Source organism: Molothrus aeneus, chromosome 5, assembly GCF_037042795.1.
Source record: "Molothrus aeneus isolate 106 chromosome 5, BPBGC_Maene_1.0, whole genome shotgun sequence".
Taxonomy (NCBI): domain Eukaryota; kingdom Metazoa; phylum Chordata; class Aves; order Passeriformes; family Icteridae; genus Molothrus; species Molothrus aeneus.
This window is the reverse complement of record NC_089650.1, coordinates 10,220,779-10,244,581: the sequence shown is the minus strand read 5'-3', so window position 1 is coordinate 10,244,581 and position 23,803 is coordinate 10,220,779. Positions and strand designations below refer to the sequence as shown.

Here is a 23,803-nt window from a genome sequence, read left to right as displayed (position 1 = left end):
GTTTACATTTTGTTCTTGGAGCTTCTCAGCTTCTCAGGAAGAAAAAATCCTAAGAAAGGATTTTCATACAAAGATGTCTGTGACAGTTGTTGTTGTTGGTTCTACAACATAAAAATAGGAGTGCTGCTTCTGTCCTTCAGACATAAGCCCCCATCTCGTTGGCAATATTCCCACAGGCAGTTTTGTCCTTTCTATTTCACTGGAGCCAGAATCGTGTGGTGCATCATGTGAAGCAGCAGTGAAGAATGGCTCAGGTGACTGAGAACAGTAGGTGAGGAATACAAAATTTCAGGAGCTGTGAATCATCTCAGGCTCACATTAAGTTGGTGGTATGGAAGCTGAGATGTTGCCATAATAGAGGAAAATTTGACGGTCTCTGTCGTTTGTAGGAAGAAGCTGATTTTGTGTGGGATTTCCACAATTTTCACTACGCATATTTTAGGAGGAAAATGCATACTAAGAACTTTTTTCAGCAACATTCAGTATTGCATATACCTCGTTGTATAACAAGTTTTGCTGTGAGATTTCAAAAGAGAATGTTTTTATTTCCAAACGTGGAAATGAAATTTAACACATCGGGATGTGGAATTAATGATAAATCAATGCCACCAGGAATAGTCTCAGGCTCTGCAAGTACAGGTGTGCTGACAAAGTTTTCTCATGGAGGTGTAGTAATGAATGTAAACTGAATTTCTTCACATTGTTAAACACTGTAACACATTTCAGCAAAACACTTTTCTCTGGTAAGTGGTTAACAAGCAGAACATTATCTGCAAGATTTTGCATGCTAGATAGTATCACAAAATTTTAGTCTTGGAAATCAAAAAAACCCACAAATTGGCATTTTTGGTTTGGTATGGTCTTAATGATGAAATAAATTAGAAAACTGTGATTGCAAAAACTCAGCGAAAAAAGGTTTAGTCAAAAATTTCAGCGACATTTGGCACTCAAATTGTGGTCTATGGCTAGTCTGTGAATTGTGAGATACAAGCACAGATATTCATTTTTTCTGTTAGCTGCACAAGTGTTTAGGAACTAACTTTTATGGGTTATTTTCTTTGATATAAAGTAAGAGAAGAAAGATATCACGGAAATAGAATGGAATTCAATTACTCCATCCTGGTGCCTTGTGGACTGAGAAGGCTAAAAATGAGTTTAAGAATGCATGGGAACTTGATAACCAGACTATAGCCACTAAACTTCACCTATCCATCTTAAATACTGTCACTGCTTGGCAGCTTTCCAGATCCCTGTTACAGTACACATGAAATTTTGAGTCTGAAAAAGAAGATACTTAGCAGACTATAGACATATAAACAAATGTTTTATTAAATTACTTTTGTTCAAGGTCATGGTTACAGTGTTCTTTAAAGATTAATTCCTATGTGAAAGCATAAGAAATTCGTGGAAGTTTACATATGGTCAGGTTTGATGTAGCAGCATCATTTCAGAAAAGTGGAAACCACAAGGAAAACACTCAAAATAAGCAATGATTGTTTTATGTACTTTTATAACTATGAATGGCAGTGAAGGAAAAATCTGGACTCACCAATTATACTGCAGCTCCTCAGGTGGATCTGTAAACCATTTATTTGGTGTCTAGTCCATTCCACAGAATTCCCTGTTACCAGGCTTTTGCTCCAATTGTTCATTCAGTTTTTCATTCCTCAAGTCAGGGAACATTCTTACACTCAATATGTGACAGTTTGATTGGCTCTGGTGGCCCATAAAATCCTTTATAATGGAAAGCATTTAGATTAGTTCTGAAATGGGACTACTCTCAGTGAGTTTATATGCTGGGATTAGTTATTATCCTTGGGCTTGTTTGGGTTTTTGGAATTTTAATCATACACCAAACTACATTTTTAAGCAAACTATTTGTTAATTTTACTTATTCTTCAGTCCCTACCTAAATGTGCATCACTGGAATGTGACACTTTTAGCTGTTGGAATATAAAATAACTTCATCTTCAGTGAACATGCTGATTTGTTCACTTTGTTACAATAAGAGGGAGTATTTAATGGAAGGTTGTTGTTTTCACCTTTAAACACTGTCACAAGTCAAACCCAGCAGTTTATCTTGTACAACCCATCACTAGAAATGGAAACAGAAACTAGAAATACATTGTAAGTGTATCAGTTTGGCTCTATCACACTATTAGCCACAAGAATAGTCATTTTGCCAGCCAGCCAAGCACCAATAAGACACCAGAACTAATTTACTTCAGTCCTTTAGAACAAATCTTCTTTCAGGATTTAGGACCAATGTCTGTTTAGAGCTGTTTGTCTAGGTACATTTTTAAAATAACAATGTCCATGGACATTCATAAAATAAGGTGATGATTTCAGCTGGTATTGTAGTTTCTTGCCTCTGCTCAGACTGGAATTTTCTGCGGAAGTTGCACACAAATCAGATTATTTTTCAGTGGAGAACAGGCTCATGAGGCACCAGGCAGACCCTGCGTGCATGACTATGCTCAGATTTTGCAGAATGATAAGCATTCCTCTCTTTTTTTTCTTAATTTTAATTAGTAATAACTGTATTTATTCCAATTTAAGTCCAACTGAATGCACTTTTATTGATTACAAGTGACTTTGAACCAAGTCCTTTCTTTTCCAGCTTGTTTTCTGCTGGGGTCTGCTAACAGTACTGTTTCCCAATGAAATGCTCCTTGTGTTCTGGTAAACTCTAAAGTTTGTTGAGTAAATTCCTGTCTCCCAAAAGTCGAGGCTATGGCTTTTACCCATATCACTGATGCCACAGTGATTTGGCTGAAGTGATCCACAAAAAATTGTCCAACTATTTTGAGCCTTCTCTATCTCTTCTTCGGAGCACCTTTTTTTCTGGGAACATAAGGAATGAAAGGAATAAGCTTCACTGCTTTTGTCTGCTGCTGATTGGGACATGACATGTGCCAGGCAACTCCAACATCCTTAGTCCTTCCCTGCCCACCTCTTCCAGTGGATCATCTACCTCAGGAGAAAGCCTGGTGCCACAAGGATGGGTCTAGTGTCCTGCTGGGGCTGGGCACAGGGGACAATCCTTACACACAACAACTGCACAGGGGCTGGGGTGAGCCCTGCTCTCTCCCCAAAACAGCATTTTGTCTATTTTTGTCTGACCAGCAGAGTCAGCACTTTAGGAATGCCTACGTAACAGTTATATTGGTCTGATCCCTCAAGATTAATCCACCTACTAAAATCTGACACAAGCTGATGGTGACAGGACTTTGTGGCAAAAAGCATTAAGTGACTATGCTCGTGTTGTTTGACATATGAGAGTCTCTTTAATATGTTGCTGTTGCAAAGACAGATATCATACCTGTGTCCATGATGGTGCAGCCACAGTCCTGCTTTCCTTTCCAGGTAAATGGGGGATAAGTCCTCTGCTCAGACTGGGTGAGATCCTGAATCCCTTGGGTATTCTTTGCTGGGTTGTAACTGATCTGTATAGAACTGCAGGGAGAAATTCGTGCAGGAGGCTTTCATCCTCCTTCCTGTGCATGTTCCAGCCCAATGACAGTGAAATGCTATCTTTAGGCTTTCTGCAAGCCCTGATTTAATGCTCAAGGTCATTTCCTTCACTTACCTAAGGTAAAAAAAAAAAAACCAACCAGCAAAAAAACCACCCACTACTCATTTTCCAAAATGACTGAAAGTTCTTAAGCCTACCCAAAACAAAGCTGGTCATGAGTACAGAGCTGAATGGTGGCCAGGGTTATCCAGCCAGACCTCATTCCCAGTATGCTTGCTGACAGGTTGTAGCTCTTGAATGCTCTGAACTGCAGGTCTCCAGGATACTCTGCTTTCAGCACAGCAGTAAAGCAGTACCTGGAAGCTGTTTTAGAGCCATCATCATGCCTCATTATGATTGCATTCCAGTGTGAAAGGTAATATATGTGATGTCAGGGAGTTTCTATGTTTTGTGCTGCCAGAAAAGCCAGTGGAAGTGGGAATCCAGAGCCCTTGAGAACTGGCCACCACACACAAACTGACATCCCTCTGTCAGTTCCCTGCCAAAGCTTCTTCTGTCTGTGGCAGGTCAGATGCCAGTACAACCAGACCTAAAATGGAATTGAAATTTTAAATAATGACAGCCTCAATTTAACATGGTTCTTAAGTATTTTCATAACTTTAGCACATCAATTAATATCGTGGAACTTTAAGCTTAGTTATATACACACAGCAAGAGATTTTAAGTCTTATTTTATCTGAAAAACTGAACATGATAAATGTGGAAAAGAGATGGGAAATTGCTGGTAACGGGTCAAGTTGCATCTCCTGCTGATTTTCATGCATGTATGCGTGCGTATATAATTATAAATTGCAAACAAAAATGTCTTGGCTCTAAGTGCTCATATCCTGTGTCAAACTGGATCCTGAATGCATCTCATGACATGGCTGAGGCATGAAAGCATTTCTGGAGATGTTATCTAAGTGACAGTTGTGCTTTCATTTTTATTTGCTACCTACACTTAATACACTATCTTTTCTGAGTGGCCACCATGTAGAGAGGACTGCTCAGTTCATTCCTGTCCTTGCTGTAGAATTACATCTGGCATTAGAATTACATAGAATTACATCAGGTACATTGCCAGTTTCACAGCCAATGACTAACCCAAGGTCTGTGCTCAACACGACCCCCTGAAATACAACATTCTCGGTTCTCAAATAAAGAACTGCAAAGAAGACACCTTTTGTTTCAGAAGCTCTGAAGCAGAAGTTAACTTTATTTATTCTGTAGAGGGTACACTTGACATTATGGTGTCAATTCAGCGGTAACTGGACCCTCAACAGCCTCTTTCCCCTTTAGCTAAAGAGGCATCATTGCAACCCAGTGACCTGCACTTCTCCAAAGGGATTGAGGATTGCATGCTGGAGGTTTTCTCCACCAGCAGCGCCCTGACAATGCCTGGGCAGAGCACCATATTAGGCAACAGGCCGAGGGGAATGGCATGTGGGGACTCCAGGGATCATGCCTCCTAGGGAAGGAGCACAACCATAAGCTGCTGGTTGAGAGTGCAGAGCCCTGTCCTGGCTGACAAGCCTGTTGCAGAGGTCAGCCAGAGAGGGCTATCATTCTTTGGGGAGGTGGAAACTACTTGGAGCTATTAATGGTTTTTTTCCTGGCTGTCATCAGGAATGGAGCTGTAAGCCAGGCATGACCATGAAAGGGGTTGCACATGGCCAAAAGATTATGTTGAGGTATCTACCATGTCTCTGCCACCCACAGTGCCTGGAACTTTCCCCTTTTCTTTTCAATTCCCACATTATACTTCAGGTCTCTCTTTTGAGCTCCATTCTTGCCTCAGTTTTCTTAGCAGTAACCTGAACAGTCTTGAGTTATGGTTTAGGAAACAAACTGCTGACTTCTTGGTCAGGCTTCAGTCATTGGCCCATCACAGAACTGCAGAATAGCTGAGATTGGAGAGGACCTTTGTAAATGGACCTTTGGAGAAAGTGTAGTCCAAGCTCTCTGCTAGGAACAGCCTCCAACAGAGTAGGTTGCCTCTGAGAGTGCTCAGGTTTTAATGCCTCTTTTTGTTGTCTGCATTAATGAGATGAGATTTAGATTTTATTATTAGATGAGATTTAGATTTTATTATTATTTAATAATAGTAATAATAATGTTTCAGGTCCGGTCTGTGCAGTTTGTTCCTGGTGATGCAGGACTTGTAAGATGTGTGACTGCTGAGCAGCATTACAGTGCTGGTGAAGCCATGGAATACCTCTCAAAATGAAAGAAAAATTCAAGGCAGGTCCCTCAAAAGTCTCATAAGCCTTTCATCTGAGAGTGGAAAGTGGTATATTTGTTGAGTTTTTAATTATAAGTTTGTAACTCTCACTGGTGAGCCATGGAGGGTTTTCTAATCCAGTGTTCACAAGAATACTCTCTGTTTCTAGCTATTAAATTTCACAAGGAAAATTATACAATCAATAATTTTCTGCTGTTACTTTTCCATGCAAGAAACATACTTCCATGCCACAATGATGTCTCAGCAGAATTTTTTACTCTCAGCAGAAACAGTGAGAAATGTCATGGCAGCAAAGCAAATAGGTTCCCAGACATTCTCTCTGTGGTACAACTTTCAGGTTTTCATATGAAGATTTTTCACATTTTTCTTGGCTGCAAGAAAAAAAAAATAGTATGTCAGTAATTAGATTAGAAAAAATGAATTGCTGTGAATCTATGTAAAGATATTCCATCATTTTCACAGTCTGTGTCTTGGTCTTTAATATACTTCCTTACACTCTGCATGGTGGGTGCTGTGATCAGAACATACAACACAAGTTCTTTCCTTGTAGCAAGGGAATGTCTTTGGAACCTCAACAAAGATTTGCTGTTGTATCTGTGTATGTTCCTAAACCATATCAAATTCACACACTCAACTTAAAATTATATTAGCACTAAAAATACTCCTCTCTTTTAAGCATTAAATGGATTTATTAAGAATGAGAATTGTTTTTTAGTTATATTTAGAACTGAGTGTAAAGGAATAGCCTTCCCAGCATTTCTATGTGACGGAGATTGAAATTTTTTTCCTGAATCTGACCTGAGGTGGGGTACAAAGGGTTAAGGTCCACAACATGGCAAAAGTTAGTAAGAGCCATCTACTCTTACAGTTCAGGGTTTTAACTTTTTAAATCTTTGCTTTTTATAACTAGTTAAACTGTAAGTCAATGCTAGTGCCAAAAAATATTGCTGTTTTCAACCTGTCTAGACTCTTAAAACTTTTATATGTTGAAAATAAGCTTCCTTTTCTGTTTAAAAAATATATTTTAGCTAGTCAATTTGTTCTCATGTTTTTAGATGGGAAAACATGAAATCCCAAAAGGACAGCATTTAAATAGGATAAAAATCCTGGTTTCTGTATCACACATTAGAAAGGGAAGCAATTGACATTAAAAAATCATCATTGAAAGAAAGAAAATAAGAAAGCCCAAACATACTGCAGGTTCCACTCAGAGAAGCTAAACTGTGGTGTTTTGGTATTATTTTTTTTTTATTTTCTGCTTGCACTGAACATTGAACTCTGAATCTAATGGTGTGGTTGAAAATGAGATGAAGGTCTCTGGATTCACTCTTCAGAATCCCCCTAATTTATTGGATCCATTACACCTCAAAGTTAAAATCATATCTGATCTTATTTCAGTTAGTGGAAACATTACTTAATTTTGCACATGAGTGAGAGACCTTATCACTCTCTAAAACTGCCTGACAGGAAGCTGTAGACAGGTAGCACTCAGTCTCTTCTCCCAAGTAACAAGTGATAGCACAAGAGGAAATGGCCTCAACCCCACGCCCGGGGAGGTTGAGATGGGATATTAGGAAAAATTTCATCACTGGAAGGGCTGTTGAGCACTGGAACAGGCTGCCTTGAGAACTGCACTCAGCATCCCTGCAGGAATTTAAAAAATGTGTAGATGTGGTTTTGAGGATGTGGTTTAGTGGTGACTTGGCAATGCTGGGTTAGTGGTTGGACTTGACATTAAAGATCTTTTCCAACCTAAATGATTCTATGTTTCCATAAATATTATCTATTTCCACACTAGACAATTTCACTAACTTCTCTTTGCCTAACAAGAGCTTTAGATCTCTGACCTTGTCACTCAGAAGTTGTCACATGCTGTGTGCATGAAAGGAAAATCAATTTCACAACTGCATTTAATATTAAAGAACTCAAAGACAACAAACATATACCAAATGCATGAAGAATATTTGCTTGTATTTGAAGCTCAATATCTGTCTTCTTTCCTCATTTTTCAGAAACTGAAAATGAAAGTGCACTGCCACCTCCAGGTTAGTGTAAAAAATGCTGATTTGAGCTGTGGCACTAACAGTTGCATGAGACTGGTTTGTGTTCATTGTCTCTTTGAGAGTAAGAGGACAGTAAGAAAAGTAAAAAAGCCTGCCCAAGTAAGATATCCTCGCTTCACTTTACCTCAATACTGATTTTTCAGACTCAAGTTTTGCCTGTGAGTGACTAGTTGTTTGCTTAATATTGTACGTGTCCCTCAGAATACAGGTAAATCATGTCTGCTTAAATTATGTGCTTAAATTATGCTGTCCTCTCTGATGCTGGGCAGCATCGAATTACCAAAATACTCCCTTTCATTTTGCCTCAAAAGTACACTGTGGATAAAGATGACAGAATCAAGCATGGGATTCATTTCAGCCCTTACTTTTAGCCCTTTGAAAATTATGGATCATGTCTAAGTGGTTCAACAGCTGCACCTCTGACCAGTGTAACACATCCTGGGTCATGCATGCTCATCAGTGGGCATTTCCATAGGTATCCTATCTAAAATGTCACTAGATATCCACGTGCAGGCAATTGCCCTGAGGAGTCTGATTTATTGTTTAGAATGGAGTGGCTGAGCTGCAGGAAGCCAAAGTTAGGTGAGGTGAAACTCACTCATAAGGATGAGGGCTTCAGGTAAAGCTGCAACTTTGCAAAGCACAAGAGTTCTTCTTAGTGGAGCTGGAAAGGCAGGCAAGCCTTTGCCTTGTGCCACTGAGTAACTTCAGTTATTTTTTCAGATCATGTAGATACATAATGTAGATATATCTATATATAGAAATCTACATAGATAGATATAAAATTTTGATATATAATACATAGATCTATAATATGCATGTCCAATATAACCATTTGGTGAGTATTATTCTCTGTAGAGCAATCTAAACAGCAATTCCAAACAGAACAAATATCCTACAAGTGTTAAATCTGCCTGTACTTACTGTCTTGATAACTGGAATTTTACAAGCCTGGTTGAAGATGTCTTTGTTTCAACAAGACACACTTTGATTAAAAAATGACAAAGGTATCATTTGCCACAAGGAGTTTCATGGTTAAATTATCCATATATTATTTTTATGTGATGAACTCTTTCATATTGCATATATTTGTTAGGAAAGTTAATTGGTTTTTAATTAATGATATTTTACTCAACCATAAAATTTGTATAGTTAATATTAAACTAATTAATTTCACCCTTAGGGTCTTACCTGATATACTTTGTACTTGAATCCATGTTTTTAATCAATCTTAATTTTCAAGTAGAACTGAAATGAGAAACAGCTTTTTATACACAGAAAGGAATAGCACCTTTGAAGCGTTACATTAAAAGTATCTATTACATTTTCAAAAAATTACCATCTTCCTTTCTATTTAAAAGCGCAGGATTAAATACAAAATCACTTCTATAACCTCCTTTCTTTTCTCCTTACCTGGTTTTCTTTGGAAAAATAAGTAGGGTGTCATTGGGCCTTTATGTTAGGCACAGACCAAACTGGGGCATTTCTAAGCTGCACATGCCAGTCACTTCTGGCTCAAGATTTTGTCATCTTGGATAATCAAGTGCTAACACACAAAGAGGGACGTTGGTTTCAAGATTCCAAATTTTATAACTTACAAATAGCTTATTGGACATAACCAAGCATCTTGAACTGCACCAGGAAATTTTTGGGAAGTCACTGTGAGAGGTCTTTCCAGATCTCAGTGTCAAGCCACAAGTGTGGAGCACTTTGACTGATGAAGTATTCAAATAATATGTAGACATGCTACCATCTGCCAGGATCACTGAAATCTTCTGATTCATGTTCCTACTGGGAAAATAAAGTGTTACTGTAGCAAAAGTCCCATTAAAAAAGGAACATCTGGCCAAGATGGACAACCTGACAACTGGAGCTTGGGAATTTAGGGAATCCAGACAGAAGCATCCATGAATCTGTCACATTACCAGAATGTAGTGTTTCCTTTTAAGTTTCAGCTTTAATTTTCATAATGTGGCTATGCACATGTGAACAAGAAATCAGGATAATCAGAGTATCAACTGGCTCTTGCAGATGTTTTCTCCATGGAACAAAAATTATCTTAATTCCATCCTGACAATGTTAGGATCACCCAAAGCCATGTTCTGTCAGGCAGCTGACATGTAAGTTTGCCACAGAAAGCCATCGTTCACAGGCAACAGGATTTGAGTGATTATACCTTGAAGTCAGCACATGATTTTACAGCATTCTAGGTTGAATGAAGTAGGAAACCAAAACCAATAGGAATCCTATCAAATCTTGAAATAGAGAAAGAGTGGAAATTGTTGTTTTGTTTAAAGCACAGTCCAAGTTTTCTCATACAGATGAGGTCAAAAATAATTCACATTCACCTGCTTGGAGTAGCGGACAGGCTGGCAGTTCTAAACAAGAAAACTAAATACAAGGAGTCTCGGCAAGACTATGTTGATGATGAAGATGATGATAAAGAATTAAAGAATATCCTCAATAGACTCTCTCTGTGCTTTTCAGATCAACTGAGTGGCAGTAACTCATGTCTGATCCAATTTCTTTCCAATTAGCAATGATATGTAACTCATTTCAAAAGCTTTTGCAAATCAGCCCAAGAACAAGAGACTAACAACTGCTGCTCCTAAAAAACCCAGCTTTTTATTTTTTTCCACTGAGTCCAGGAACATCAATCTTAAATGACTTGTTCAAAACACAGAATTTGCATTGATATGCACAGATTGTAAAATGCTGTATGGGATTGCAACTGTATATTACCTATACACATATATCAATCATTCTTTAATGCTGTTTTTCCAATACTAGCAGATCCTGCCTTTTTAAATGCTGTGTAAGTCTTTCTTTTTACTTTAAGATCCTCTCAAAACTATACTTGTACTTCCTACACAGAACAAAAAGCACCACAGGAGGGTGGAAATGAAAAGGGTAAAGGTAAGTCTGAAACCATACTTTAAAAATGGGCAGTAAAGAAAACTAAATGCTGTTCTGATGCTGGATTGTTTGAGCTTAATTCAGAATTTTGGTGCTAAATTTCAGAAGTGTGGTATGAGGCTTCCTAGATCCTTTTTCTGCATGACTTAGCCAGCCCAAGGAAATTATGATACTCATGAATATCTTCAAAAACCCTGCAAACCAGACTGATGCTTTAGCAACAGTATTTTTATTGACTGTTCAATTAATGGATCAAATTATAAGTGATTTGCATGAGCAATAAGCTGAGTTTAAATGAGCCTGGCTGTTGCCCCTGACCAAGCTTGCTAAAAGTCAGATACTGTGAACATTGGTTGCTTTTAAATAAAGTGGACAATGTCCTACTGTCACTCTAAGCTGTTTCTGTTCTACCACAGAAACTTGATATTGTACCTTTCAGAAAGCCACACAGATTTTTTTCATCTGAAATTAAAAAATCACACATTCATCTTTCTGTCCTCATTGGGAGCCCAGCAGATGAGCTGTTTACAGGCTCTGAAAAGTGGGATTGAGGTGTCTGCTGTGAACAAACAGAAAACTGTTCCACCAGCAGCGTGTGCAACAATCAGCTCCAGTTTTAACACATAATTTTGTGCTGCTGAGATTAGATTCTAGTTCTGCTGTCAATTCTTCTGGTTAGGAGGATGCATATTGAGGGAACTGGGCCAAACTCTCTGCTTTTTGTAGGAGCCCTGCCAAAATAGAAATCAAACACCCCGTCAGTTTATTTTGAGAAGAATAATCTCTTTTTTTAAACTTCATTCTGATCAAAGGCTAAAGCAGACCAAGATATGCTTACAACTGATGCAATGCTTGCTTTTCATCAGGCATGGTTATGCTTTTTCATGGCAAATCAAGAAATGGCTTGCTTGAAAATGTATTCTGGTTTTTGCTGTCTTCCAAACCAAATCCTCTCTTTTAGACAGACTGGATGTATACTGGATACTTGCAGATTTATTTGGCAAAGGCATGCATGGCTATTTTTCTCAGCAGAGTCAAAATATAAACACTAAAAATGTGTGATTCAAGTACCCTTTTGAAAATAAGAATGCTGAACCAGGCTTCAGTGCATGCTATTTTGCCAGTTATCCTTGCATTGAGCAATTATTTTGACACACAAATTTTTGTGTGAGTAATCAAATCTGTCAACTTGGTAATGGAAATGCAATTCAGAAATAATTTGCATGCCTAATGATAGGAAAAAAGATGAAAGTCTTGCCTCAAGCTATTCCAACAGTTAGTTCTGCTTGCTTTAATTTGGATATGAGAAAAATGTTTGTTCCCAAACTGAACATGAATGGTGATTTCCTCACTGCTTACAAGCCTACATTTCACTGAATAAAAATGAAAACATGGTAGGTAACTTATCCAAAACTTCTATTATGTTCTTATACATTATTATGTTTCTATTTTGAATTTAGGGAAGTAGACAAGTATTTCCTAGGAGGAAAAATGTTCCTCCTAAGAGAAACCTGCTAGGAGGATTTTTTTTTGCTACCAAAAAATATTCTTTGAGATCCTACTGTGGAGAATTTTCCCAGTTTCAACCCATGGTGGCAGGTGTTGCCTCCATAAAAATGCCAATGGAAGTCTGAATATTAATAGATAGATGACCTTCTGCCATGCTCCAGTGAAACTGTCACCTCTGCAAAACAAAGGAGATGTCATTGCCAGACACTCAGTACTTCTAAACATTAGTTACAGTGCAGTTGTTCCTATCAGCTCTTGTTTTACTGCAGAATATCACCAAATAAGGGAAAATGTATTTTCATAGATTTATTCCTTCAGGTTTGTGTGCCAGGAAAAGAACAATCTTTATAATGGTGAGCATAATTCACAAAAAGGGAAAAGGTTCCATTCTTCCAACCTGTCCAAAATCATTTACACTTGAAAATGAACAGTTCAGCAAGGAAATTATGACAGAACCAGCTAGATGTTAGCTTTTATATAAGCTATATGTAAAAGACTTTCTGCATCTTCAGATTTTAGGTACTTCCCTGAATGGAAGCAAAATGGGAAACATTTCATATCTGAATTCCACAGCAATAATGCAATACTTGTGTGCCAGCAGTTGTGCTCTGTTTGCTGATAATTTCTGAGATAGGCTGTAGACACTGTAGGAACCTGAAATGGGACTGTGCTGGAACCTGACATCTAGGAAAGAAATCTTGGTAGTCCATGTAAATCCTGTAGTCCATCATTTTCACCTCATCCCTAAGAAAATATTAACAACAGAAATTAGGAAGATACAGTATACGTATCTGTGTGTCTGTTTTACTGTTCTATTTCTTTTTGGTACTTATTGTCTGTGTGAAGTTACATATTTATATTCCTTTGTGTTCGTTGTAAAGTTATGAAATGAAAAATAGTGTGGTAAATTCTTTGTATTTCATGGTTATTTTCCTGTAAATTAGTAGCTCAGAGTAGTAAACATAAAATTTCCTTTCATAAAATAAACCAGTTTTAAAAGATCTATAATAATGTTGTAAAAATTCAGGATATATGTGATCATCCATTTTATTTTTGGAGAAACAAAGTGAATCAGCAAAAATCCTCCAAATTTACTACATTGTCTTATATTCATTCAATTTAAATGCTTGTGTCTTTGTTTTTAATTTTAGCATTATCTTAGAGATTGAGTATGTTATAATTTTGTTCCCATTGCTGGAATTACAGTAAAATTTTAATACCAAATTGCTCATTCCTTTTTTTAGGTCCCATCCAGCCACTCACAGAGCTACTAAAATTTCTGTATATTTTACTGATAGCTTTCCTTTAGGTTTCTTCCGACCATCTACTAAAATGTTCATTGCATGTCACCCTTGTATTTTCCCAGGTTTCACTTATCCACTCATCTCCCCACTAAAACTTCCCCCCTGTGGGTATGTGCTTCATTTACCATTTCCAACGTGCCAAGTCCCCTTGCTGGGACTGCTGCACTCCCTTTGAAAATCAGATTGGTAATTGAAGTCAACTAAATTTGAAACTCTCAGTCTTGCTGTGCTCTGTAGTTTCAGCACAAACAGTAGAATAGAAAAATAAAATTATATGCAATTAATTGGTTTTTGTCACTCCTTCACAATGTTAAGCTTGTCAACAGTGTGGCTGATGGCAGAATAGCAGCTTCCATTTTGTGTGGGATGCTTCAAATCAGGGGAAAATAGGTATAAAATTCTTGATACTAGCAGCTCATATATTAATCAGTAATTTCTTTATTTTGTATTTCTACATTTGCTGTGCCAGCAGTCAGAAATTTTAATGTTAAGGTTACACTAAGTGTGTTTAGATTAGCTTCTTTGGAGATGTGGAGAGTTCTTTCACCCTGAAGAATCTATTCCTGATACAGCTCAGTCTGCTCCACAGGTAATGTTATCATTTAGAAACAAGAAAAAGAAACATAATTACCCTGTATGTTGATGGGAGTGTGCCATAGACGAAGAATAAAGTTTTCTGTGGAGTAATTCATCTTATCAGCCAACTGTCAAATGAATCAATTGATTTCCTCATAGCAAACTCTTATCATGCAACAGATTGAAAAATAAATCCCATTAAAAGTTTACTTGCAGAAGAAAAGGGTAGTGAACTAGTGATCATAGTTCTACTAACAGATATGGTATTTTTGCCGTTTTCTTAATCTTCAAATAGACTTTATTTTAGCATGAACAATCATTCATCACAGAAACTGAATTGGCTGTAGCTGCTGAACCAATAGTCAGTCCATTTTGTCCTAAAAGCCTGAGATAGAAGGAGTGATGGATTGATAATTACCCAATTATCAAAACAATCCCTCCAGCATGTAGTGTTTTCATACTCTTTCCATTTCTAAAACATTCAATTGGGCTTTCATCCTTATACTTCTGACATGTTTGTTTGTTTCCTTTGTTTGTCTTTGATGTTAACATTTTGTTTGAAAAATGAGAGATTACCCTGGAGAAACCCCAGCAATCCCCCTGCAAAACTAATAACTTCTTTTTGGGTTTTTTACTTTTCCAAATGATTAAATGAATGAGAAAACTGAGTGGTCCTTTCATAACTTGATTATCATACATCTTCATGTAGGATGCATCACATCAAATGTTTTATGCTGGTCCTAATTATTTTTTTTCAGTCAAATGGCTCTTTGAGCCATCATCAATCACAATGCTGACATCATTGACCAAAAGAGCTGAAAGTACACTTAATGCTTTCATGAAATATGGAGAAATATTTGCAGTGGAAGCACATAGCCTTGCATCCATTTAGCTGCTAATGCAGTATGTTAAAACATCTGACATGACTTAATCATTACTGTGCTTTTACTGAAAATCAACATTTTCAACATCTGTTTGTGGCATTGGATGATGCAGCTTATGAGAACTCTTCTATTATTCTTTTTTTTTTCTGTGAATAAGAAAAGATATTTGCAAGGTAACACATTAATCCTTTATGTGTAGGCATACAATTACAACTTTCATCCTCCTCCCAAGGGATTTTTAAAATTAAGTTTGATGAATCATTAAAAAGGAATGAGTAAAACGTTATGGTGAAGCAGTCAAATTATATTAACAGACTTTTAATTACCCTTCAGTGGTTAAACAAATCCAAAAATTCAATATTGCCAGGGTTAATGAAAATGCAACCATATTTCATATGTGTTTTTGTCATAGTTATGAAATTTTTCCTTGAAAAAATATTGATAAATTATAACTTTAAGGTCAAAATCAAAGGATAACTTCAGATTTAAAATTTCATTACGGAAACACAAATAAAAGATATTAAAAAATCCAACCTCCAAAAAGACTATCTTTAAAGATGTGGGTTTATATTTTTCCAAAGTTGTTCTTATTTAACTCTGTTCTCCATTTTGAAGTGTTCTACAGATTATTTTCTGATCCTGCATACAAACATGTTATCTTCATATAACTTCTCTATTAAATCCTAAATATCTCTAGTTTATTTTTATTTTTCAAAGGATACTTTGGTTATTTCCTTACTTTTTACCACTAGGATTTTAAGACACTAAGAACTTTTTGTTTATTTTTATCAAAGCTGATCTCTGAGGTTTCTAGTCAACATCTAAAATTCAAAGAGACACTTGTAAAGATGGTCTTTACCTTATTCTGGTTTTCTAATAATCATGATTTCTTATTTCCATTTAACACCAGTTTCATGTTTTTCTCAGGCTTTTGATTTTTATAAATATAAGTCTCAACATATTCTATCTGATTAAACTTTTTAAAATATCTGGGTAACAATTGTTTGTAGTTATTTAATACCTCATGACAGTCAACCTTTACTCAAAAAGGAAAATCCAGCATGGTGATAATAGTTTTTTCCTTATTTAAAACTATTCTCCTGTTCATATGAGGAAAAACTGATTTGTGTATTCCTTGAACTTTAAATTAACATTATAGTATAGAAATGTCAAAGTATAAATAGAGGGGACTAGTTTTAACTTTTTCATATCTTGATTTAATAATGCTGAATGCATATGTGGTGCACATTTTAATTGCAGACGTGGTCATCAGAGAAATGACATCTTCCTCAGGTTAGATATGTGATTCTCCTTCATTTCATTGTGGCTTTCTTATCGTAATTACTGTGGATTACATCTCTAACAAACAGAATCACTCCGCAGCTCTCATATAAACTCATGATTTAATCATAGATCACAGTCCACATCTCATTTTGTTTTTTACTTGCTTGAAACATCAAGGTTTACCATTTCAGCTACTGAATTATGCAAAGCTTCTCTCATCAGTTTGAATCTTCCATTGTGAATGCTCCTGAATATTGCAATTTATTTCCCTTTCTTTTGCAGGTTTTACATTTTCATGTAGTTGTTTTAAAGCAGATGATCGCCTGTGCTTTCAGTTTCTTCATGTGCTTTTTCATTTGTATTTCTTTTCACAGATGAAGATGACACCTCAGTTAGTACTCCACCAGCAGGTTAGGACTGTGATAATGCTTTGTGTGTGTATGTATGTATGTATGTATTTTTCTCTTGAATATTAATGAAGAAAGAGTCCAAACCAGCAGACTGAACTCAAAAGATACGACTTTAAAAATTTTTCAAAGTGCCCTACATTTTATTAACCTCTGTTCAGAAATACAAGACCCTTATAACAGTTAAATCCCTTTCCAGTCCTGTCTTGAGGTCTTTAGTAGACCCCCCAGTGGAAGGTAAAATATTGGTTAGTAGATCCAAAAGCAACTCCAGATAAATAAGCATACTGTTTAAATAATCAAAATACTGTCCCTCAGACAAATATTGAGGAATGGAAATTCCTCTGTTACCTGGAACTACACAAATCATTGAAAAAACATCAGCCTCATGTAACCTTTCTGAAGAAACTCTTCAATGGAATTAAACTAATTTAGATTTTCTAGAGAAAATTGGGGAAGATTTCTGGGGGTTTTTCTTAGCTGTTCACATTTTTTTTGGTTTTCAAGTAGTTCCTCATGGATATGGTCCCAAATATTTAGTCTAATCTTCTTGTATGAAGAATCAATGTTCTTAAAATCCCAGTGATCTGAGGCCAGTTAAGCTGTGATCTCTGAGCTGGTGTCATCTAAATTGCTCTTCCCTTTCAGATGGGATGTCTAAGCCAGCGGAAAGAAAGGATTCAGGTGAGACCTCCTGAGAAACATGATGAAACACTCCCAAAATTACATAATAAAAAATACTTTCTAGACTTTATTTTTAAAAGATAATACTTTATTTTTGTTGTTTAGACAGCAGCAAACTGTAGCTGTTGAAATGCTTCAAAGTATCAGGGCAAATAGGTTTCTAGCAGCTAAAGCGGGAGCGAGAAGGCTGTGCTGCACAGAACAGGACATGTATTTGGCACATACATACATACCTATCTATCTATATCTGTGTCTGTATAGATAGATACATAGCTGTTCCATTCCTCCTCAGCCTACAGGAATTCCATTCCTGCATTCAGCCTCACACAGGTCCCAGAAGACTGGGAATCCCACACACAGGTCCCAGAAGACTGTAGGAGAATGGCTTCTTCTCACACCTCAGAGGACGGTGGGGAAAACTTAGCAAAATCATCATAACCTCTTTCTTCCTACCCTGGCAGGTAACCCACACTGCACCCACTCTGGTGGTTTCAGGATTTGCAGCCTCTGGAACAAAATGAGCAGCTGGTACTTCAACCATGGTTATGGACCTGGCATAGCCGCCTATGCCAGCCCGCGTCAAACCCACCCCCCCTTCTCTTTGTTTAATACATAGGGAAGTGTTAATATCTAGAGGTGATGATAATATTTAGGTGTTCCTTTATGTGGTACCAAATTAATGACTCTGTGTAAGCTTTTTTCCATTTATTAATATCATTTTTCCATTCATTAATATCCTTTTTCCATTTCACCCCGTGGCGTGTTAGGTTTGTTGCTGCACGTGACCAGATCCTGTGCTATCATCACTTCATCCTCTTACTACCAGTAACCTTCACTTGTTCTCATGTTGTTTCCATATATTGCCATGTTTGAGTGGTATAATCTAAAAATTTAGATTATAGAGAGTATATATAGATCTGTATCTATATATATTTGTGTTCATTTATGTCTGTGTAAATCATTCCATGTATGTGTGTATATATGTGTACATACATGTGTGTATATACATGGATGTCTTTACCTGTGAGAATTATTGTACAAGCAGGCATATACAGAGGTGCTAGGCACACCACCCACAATTGACTGAAACACTATGACTTCATAGCAAAGCTATCCAGTATTTTGATACCTTTTTAAAATTCCTAACAGGCTTTAGGATAATAAAACCAATTTGTTTGCATTTTCCCATGGTTGCCATGAGCTGTGTCACATTTGTGGCTGGTAGAAATTTTCATGAGCTGAAAAGGTTCCCACAGCAGTAATCGCTACATATCAGAAAGACTATTCTGACCTCTCACTTTAATTAGTTTCCCCTCTATACTGGCAAAAACTCCTCAAAAAACAGAGAGGTGGCATTTGGACTTCAGATTGGAATATGAGACATGAGCTTTGCCTCTCTGCAGAAAGTGAGCAGAAAAGAGACAGGCATTCAATGCCTTTCTCTCCTTGTACTTTCTGCTAGGAATCAGTTTTGACCATGGTTTTATACAAGATGTAATGGCTTAGCACAAAGCCAGGGCTGTCCAGATAAACAGAGAGACCAGAAACACACAGCCCTCCTGGTACAGTGCTCTGCCCTGGGGAGAGCACTCATTTGCTGCTTCTCTCAGTACTGCTGTTCCTTTTCAGTTCCAAAGTCCCAGTTTCCAAAAGAGAAGCTGCTGTGTCTGAACATATTTCACAATAATTTCCATACAAACTACTTTTTCCATAAAATTTCACATAAAATTCACATGGCAGGACATAGTATTGACAGATCCCTAAATTCTCTGCTTCTGTGGCAGAAAAGAAGAAAGTTCAGAAGTGAGCTTCATTCCTGCCCTACTCTGCAGACATAGAGGAAGAACCAGCTTGTACAATGGACTTAATTTGGGTTGAGAGAGATCCACTGAAACTGTGCATCAGATGCAGGGATTTCTGTGCTTCTAGCTGTTTGTGTTTTCAGAACCTCCATCTCTTCTGAAAAACAAAGAGCTGATGTTGTGCATCACCTCTGTAAAGCACTCATGGTTGAATGCTGGTGCCCTTCAAGTTGCTCAGTGCCCGTCCTGGCTGATCAGGTTGCCCTCTCTTCCTCCCTGAGTTTCATTTTCCATCACCACAGAGGTAGTGCTCTTGCAGGAACTGTACACAATGTGACAGCCAAGCAATGGATGTCAGTGTGAACAAAAGCTCACATGTCTTTCAGGACATCAGAAGAGAAAGGTGCTAGGGCTAGAGAGTTTAGGAAGTTCAGGTAAGTGTACTTTGGAGGGAGTAAAACACCCTCAGATGACTGATATTTCCCCCTCTGTCTGCATCTCAGTATGGTCTCTTGGAGAAGGAGCTCCAGAGGAGTCAGAAAAACGTGATGATGCCCAAAGATCCACTTTATTCGTCGAGAAACCTCAGAGTGGAACAGTGAGTGTTGGTAAGTGCCTGGGAACAAAACTAAAAGCCACTGCCAGAGACAGAGGCAGAGCTGGGATTGGTGTGTGCAGATTCTGTGGCACTCAGCTTCTGCCCTCAGCTGCAAGTACTGCCTCTGGTTTTAGCTGGATGTGAACTCCACTCTGAGGGCAAAAGGACTGTATTCAGAGAAGCAAACCCCAAATGTTTAATTCAAGACAAGCTCAAACTCTAATAATTTACTGAGCATGGTATTGACAGATCCCCAGATTCTCTGCTTCTGTCATGGCAGAAAAGAAGAAAGTTCAGAAGTGAGCTTCCTTCCTGCCCTACTTTGCAGACATTGAGGAAGAACTAGCTTGTACAGAAACTGTAAGAGGTACAGTTTCTGGGGAAGAAAGCTGGGGTTATTTTGATACTGTTGGCTGCACTGTTATTGATATATCAAGAAGATCTTATGCAGAGGAGCAGCAGAAAGCTACCAGACCCAAATTCATTAACCTCTGTACCACTGCAGCACTTTCACAGTCGGTGTGACTCCATCTGACTCTTAATTTTGTGGTAGAACAGAGGATGGCTGAATGGAACAGAAGTGAAGGGAACTTGTAGAGATGCAAGTGACCAACCACATGTTCCTCAACAGATGCATTATTCTTTTCTCTTTCTGAAAGGTGGGAATATTACATTTATAGCCAAAGTAGAAGCCAAAGATCTTCTCCGAAAGCCAAATGTTAAGTGGTTTAAAGGAAAATGGATGGATCTGGCCAGCAAAGCGGGGAAGCACCTGCAGCTGAAGGAGTCCTTCGAGCGTCACACCAAGGTGCGTCTTCACTTTTCCTTCTTATGGGGGCAAAGCTCCAAAGAGAGCTTAAAGATCAGTTTAAGACAACAGGTAGAAGTTCAAGAGCAGTGGAGTCTAACCCTGGCTTCCCCACACAGATTTCAGTGGTCATCTTTGACCCTCTGCAGAAGCAGATTTTCTGCTCTCCCAACTCAGGACAAGTAATGGTGGGGAAATCAAAATTTTCTGATGCCATTTCTGGGTTCCAGTTTCTTTTCAGAGCCCATTATTTGAGTTGTTCCCCATTTCTGGTGCATGTCTGAAAGACTTATGTTTTAACTTCTGACTTGTGCAAATGCATTCCCCACATTAATGAATGACTATGCTTGATTTTTAGATTCATACATTTGAGATGCAGATCATCAAAGCTAAGGAAAACTATGCAGGGAACTATCGCTGTGAAGTGTCTTACAAGGACAAATTTGATAGCTGCTCTTTTGACCTTGAAGTCACTGGTAAGGTTCCATTGGTATCTGTAAAGATTTATAAGGATTTCTTTCTTTCTTTATTTTTTTAAGATTTGAAATGACAATTCATTTTGTTCAGACCCTTTAAATGAAATAATACTTAAAGTGAATGTTTTTAGCATAGAGCTCAGAGAATATTCCTGTATCTGTAATTTATTGCCTAAATGAACACTGGAATAGATACCATGTGAGACATTTATCCAAAAATTAGAAAAGCTGGCAGGTAAAACCAGTATTGAACTCAAATCAGGCTCTGGCACACAAAACTCAGGGCTTTGTGTGTGTGCTCAGAGGTCAGCAAGGCAGAGGGCCAGCCTGGCTCCATCCATTCACTGTCTGTGGATCAGAACCATTTAATCTGATCCAGGCTGTCCCAAAGGGGGAATCCCCACAAGGGGAATGAACTCCTCCTTGCCCTGACAATAAATGTGAGTCTGTAGCTGCAGAGGAGACTGACTCTGTCACCATCCTCTGATGCTGAGTGTACCGAGAGAGCACAAGATGCCAGCAGGGGAGAAAGCATAGCAAGTGAGGAGACAAAAAAGGCCAGAGCCTGTGAATAAGGCAGGCAGGGAAATGGAGAGAAACACCAGAGAAACAAATCTCCTATGCAGAACTGCAGAAAGTACTTCAGAGAAATGACACACTTAGCACTGAGCATCTTTGCAGATAGCAGAACCTAATGCCAAAGGGGAAGCACAAATGCTGTCATTCAGGAGGAAACGGAACAAATTTCATATTCCAAATCACACTGGTTACATAAATGATCCAAATTGTGTTTTTAATTCCTGTGTTACCATTATTTCATAGAATCTTCCCAGGCTGCTCCATCCATTGACATCAGATCTGCTTTCAAAAGAAGGTAACTTCAATGATCCTATCCAGCTCCTCAGTAATGGACATTGATAGCATGCACAGAACTTGTGTCAGACAACTGTATCAAGTACTTTATAAAACTGTATTTGTAAATATAGATGAAAGAAGTGGGATTTTGAATAATTGGTGGTAGTTAGAATGAAATAGTTATAACACATAGATAGTACATATGTTATTAGGTACCCCTACTGTGAAATTCCAAGTGTCATTAATTTAAAGGAAGATTGAATATTTCAGTCAATTAAATATATGTTTCTTTGGAGGATTTTAAAAATATATTTTCATTCACTAAAATATTCTACTGCATGTTTCCTGAAAGCTGTCAGACACAATATGAAAGTTCGTGGTCTCAATCCTGCACTGATTAAAAGCAGAGAGAAAATTCACACTGATTTGAAGAAGACAGGATCTGGCTTTGTTACCTTACAGTAAACAGTAAATACCATCAGTAAGGAAAAACAGAAAATAGTATAGTACAGAAAATGTAAGATAAAGCATTGTGTCTTAAGGTTTGTTATCTTTCTGATAAAGTAGCAATTCTAACCAGTATAGGTGTCATCTCTTTGTGATGAAATATATAAAGAATATATAGAATGAAAATACTTTACAAACAGATAATGAATGCAGTTTGTTAATTTACAAGTAAAATCTGTAATTCAGAGATAACTGCTTTTATTTAGGGGGGTTAATTTGAAGATAAATACAAAAAATATTACATTCAAGGTGCATTTCCTTCTTTAGCACATTTTAAAAAATGCAGTAACTACTCTGCCCAAGCAGATGAAGATATCTCAGAATTTTCTGATTTTCTAAGTAATATCTTACATGTAAAATCTTGATTAAACATTGGCTTCATTTCAGTTAAGATTTGCACTATTTTTCCCTTTTTACAAATATTTAGGACATTTCTTTTATCTAAATGTGCTCTATGATAAGGTAATTCTGCTAAAGATCACATCATAGAAAGAAATGCACCTTGATAGGACTGTGATTCTATCTGTAAAAATGGACAATGTTCTCTTTTATTCTTTTTTATAACTGTTTTCTCCCTTCATTTAGAGAAAGGTAAAATCTTAAAGGTTAAGTACTTTTCAATCAGTATTTGACAGAGTTATGCATTGTTAAAAGCATCACCCAGCAATGCAAATCTTTGTTTTGTTTTCACAGCAAGAGATCAGCACAAGCCCTTTGTTTTGTCCACTACAGAAATGAAAAACAAAGCTGGTTGTGTTGACTAGCTGCCATTTGTTTGTGTTACTGAAGTCTAACACAAACCTTGGCAAATTTATGTACTCAGTTACAAAAATTTGCCACCAAAGTATAAGAAGAAGCAATACAAACCTTTGTGTTATTTTTCACAAGCGCCTGCAGAAACATAATCCGTGTGAAAAAGCATACAAGTTTGTGTTGATTTTATACAATTATTTGTGTTTCTGGACAGTGTTGAGTGTATGAGAAGTTGTGAGTGTTGTCTAAGTCTTCCTGTATTAAACAAAGATTTGATCTTTTTCTGTTAATAACAGTGGTGAAGGACAAGAGGATGCAGGAGAACTTGACTTTAGTGGTCTCCTGAAACGTAGGTGAGAACCAAGTGGTGCAGTGAGCAGGTGTGGATTGCAAACCATTAGGTTCACCCACAGAAACAGTCAGGTGTAGCATTAATAACTCCTTAAGGATTTTTATGACCTTTCAGCTTTTTAATGTTTCTAACTGGTTTTTATTCTCATAGTATAATATGTAAATGTTCTGTTATTTTTACCTCTAAGCGTGCAGAAAAGAAACCTCAGATTTCAGTGTGCTGGGAAAAGAAGTGAGCCTCAGCCTAAAGAGCCCAATAACATTTAGTTC

At 37.4% G+C, this 23,803-nt stretch overlaps 1 protein-coding gene across 1 annotated transcript in view; it reads left to right on the top strand.

Moving 5' to 3' along the window:
* Positions 1-10,140: 10,140 nt before the first annotated feature.
* MYBPC1 (myosin binding protein C1) overlaps positions 10,141-23,803 on the top strand; it is a 48,799-nt gene continuing 35,136 nt past the window's right edge. The window contains exons 1-10 of the mRNA XM_066549818.1: positions 10,141-10,321; positions 10,694-10,735; positions 16,269-16,301; positions 16,667-16,702; positions 17,348-17,383; positions 19,689-19,793; positions 20,443-20,591; positions 20,950-21,067; positions 21,890-21,941; positions 23,479-23,535. Coding sequence (XP_066405915.1) covers positions 10,141-10,321; positions 10,694-10,735; positions 16,269-16,301; positions 16,667-16,702; positions 17,348-17,383; positions 19,689-19,793; positions 20,443-20,591; positions 20,950-21,067; positions 21,890-21,941; positions 23,479-23,535 — 809 coding nt within the window. The remainder of the gene's footprint in view (positions 10,322-10,693; positions 10,736-16,268; positions 16,302-16,666; positions 16,703-17,347; positions 17,384-19,688; positions 19,794-20,442; positions 20,592-20,949; positions 21,068-21,889; positions 21,942-23,478; positions 23,536-23,803) is intronic.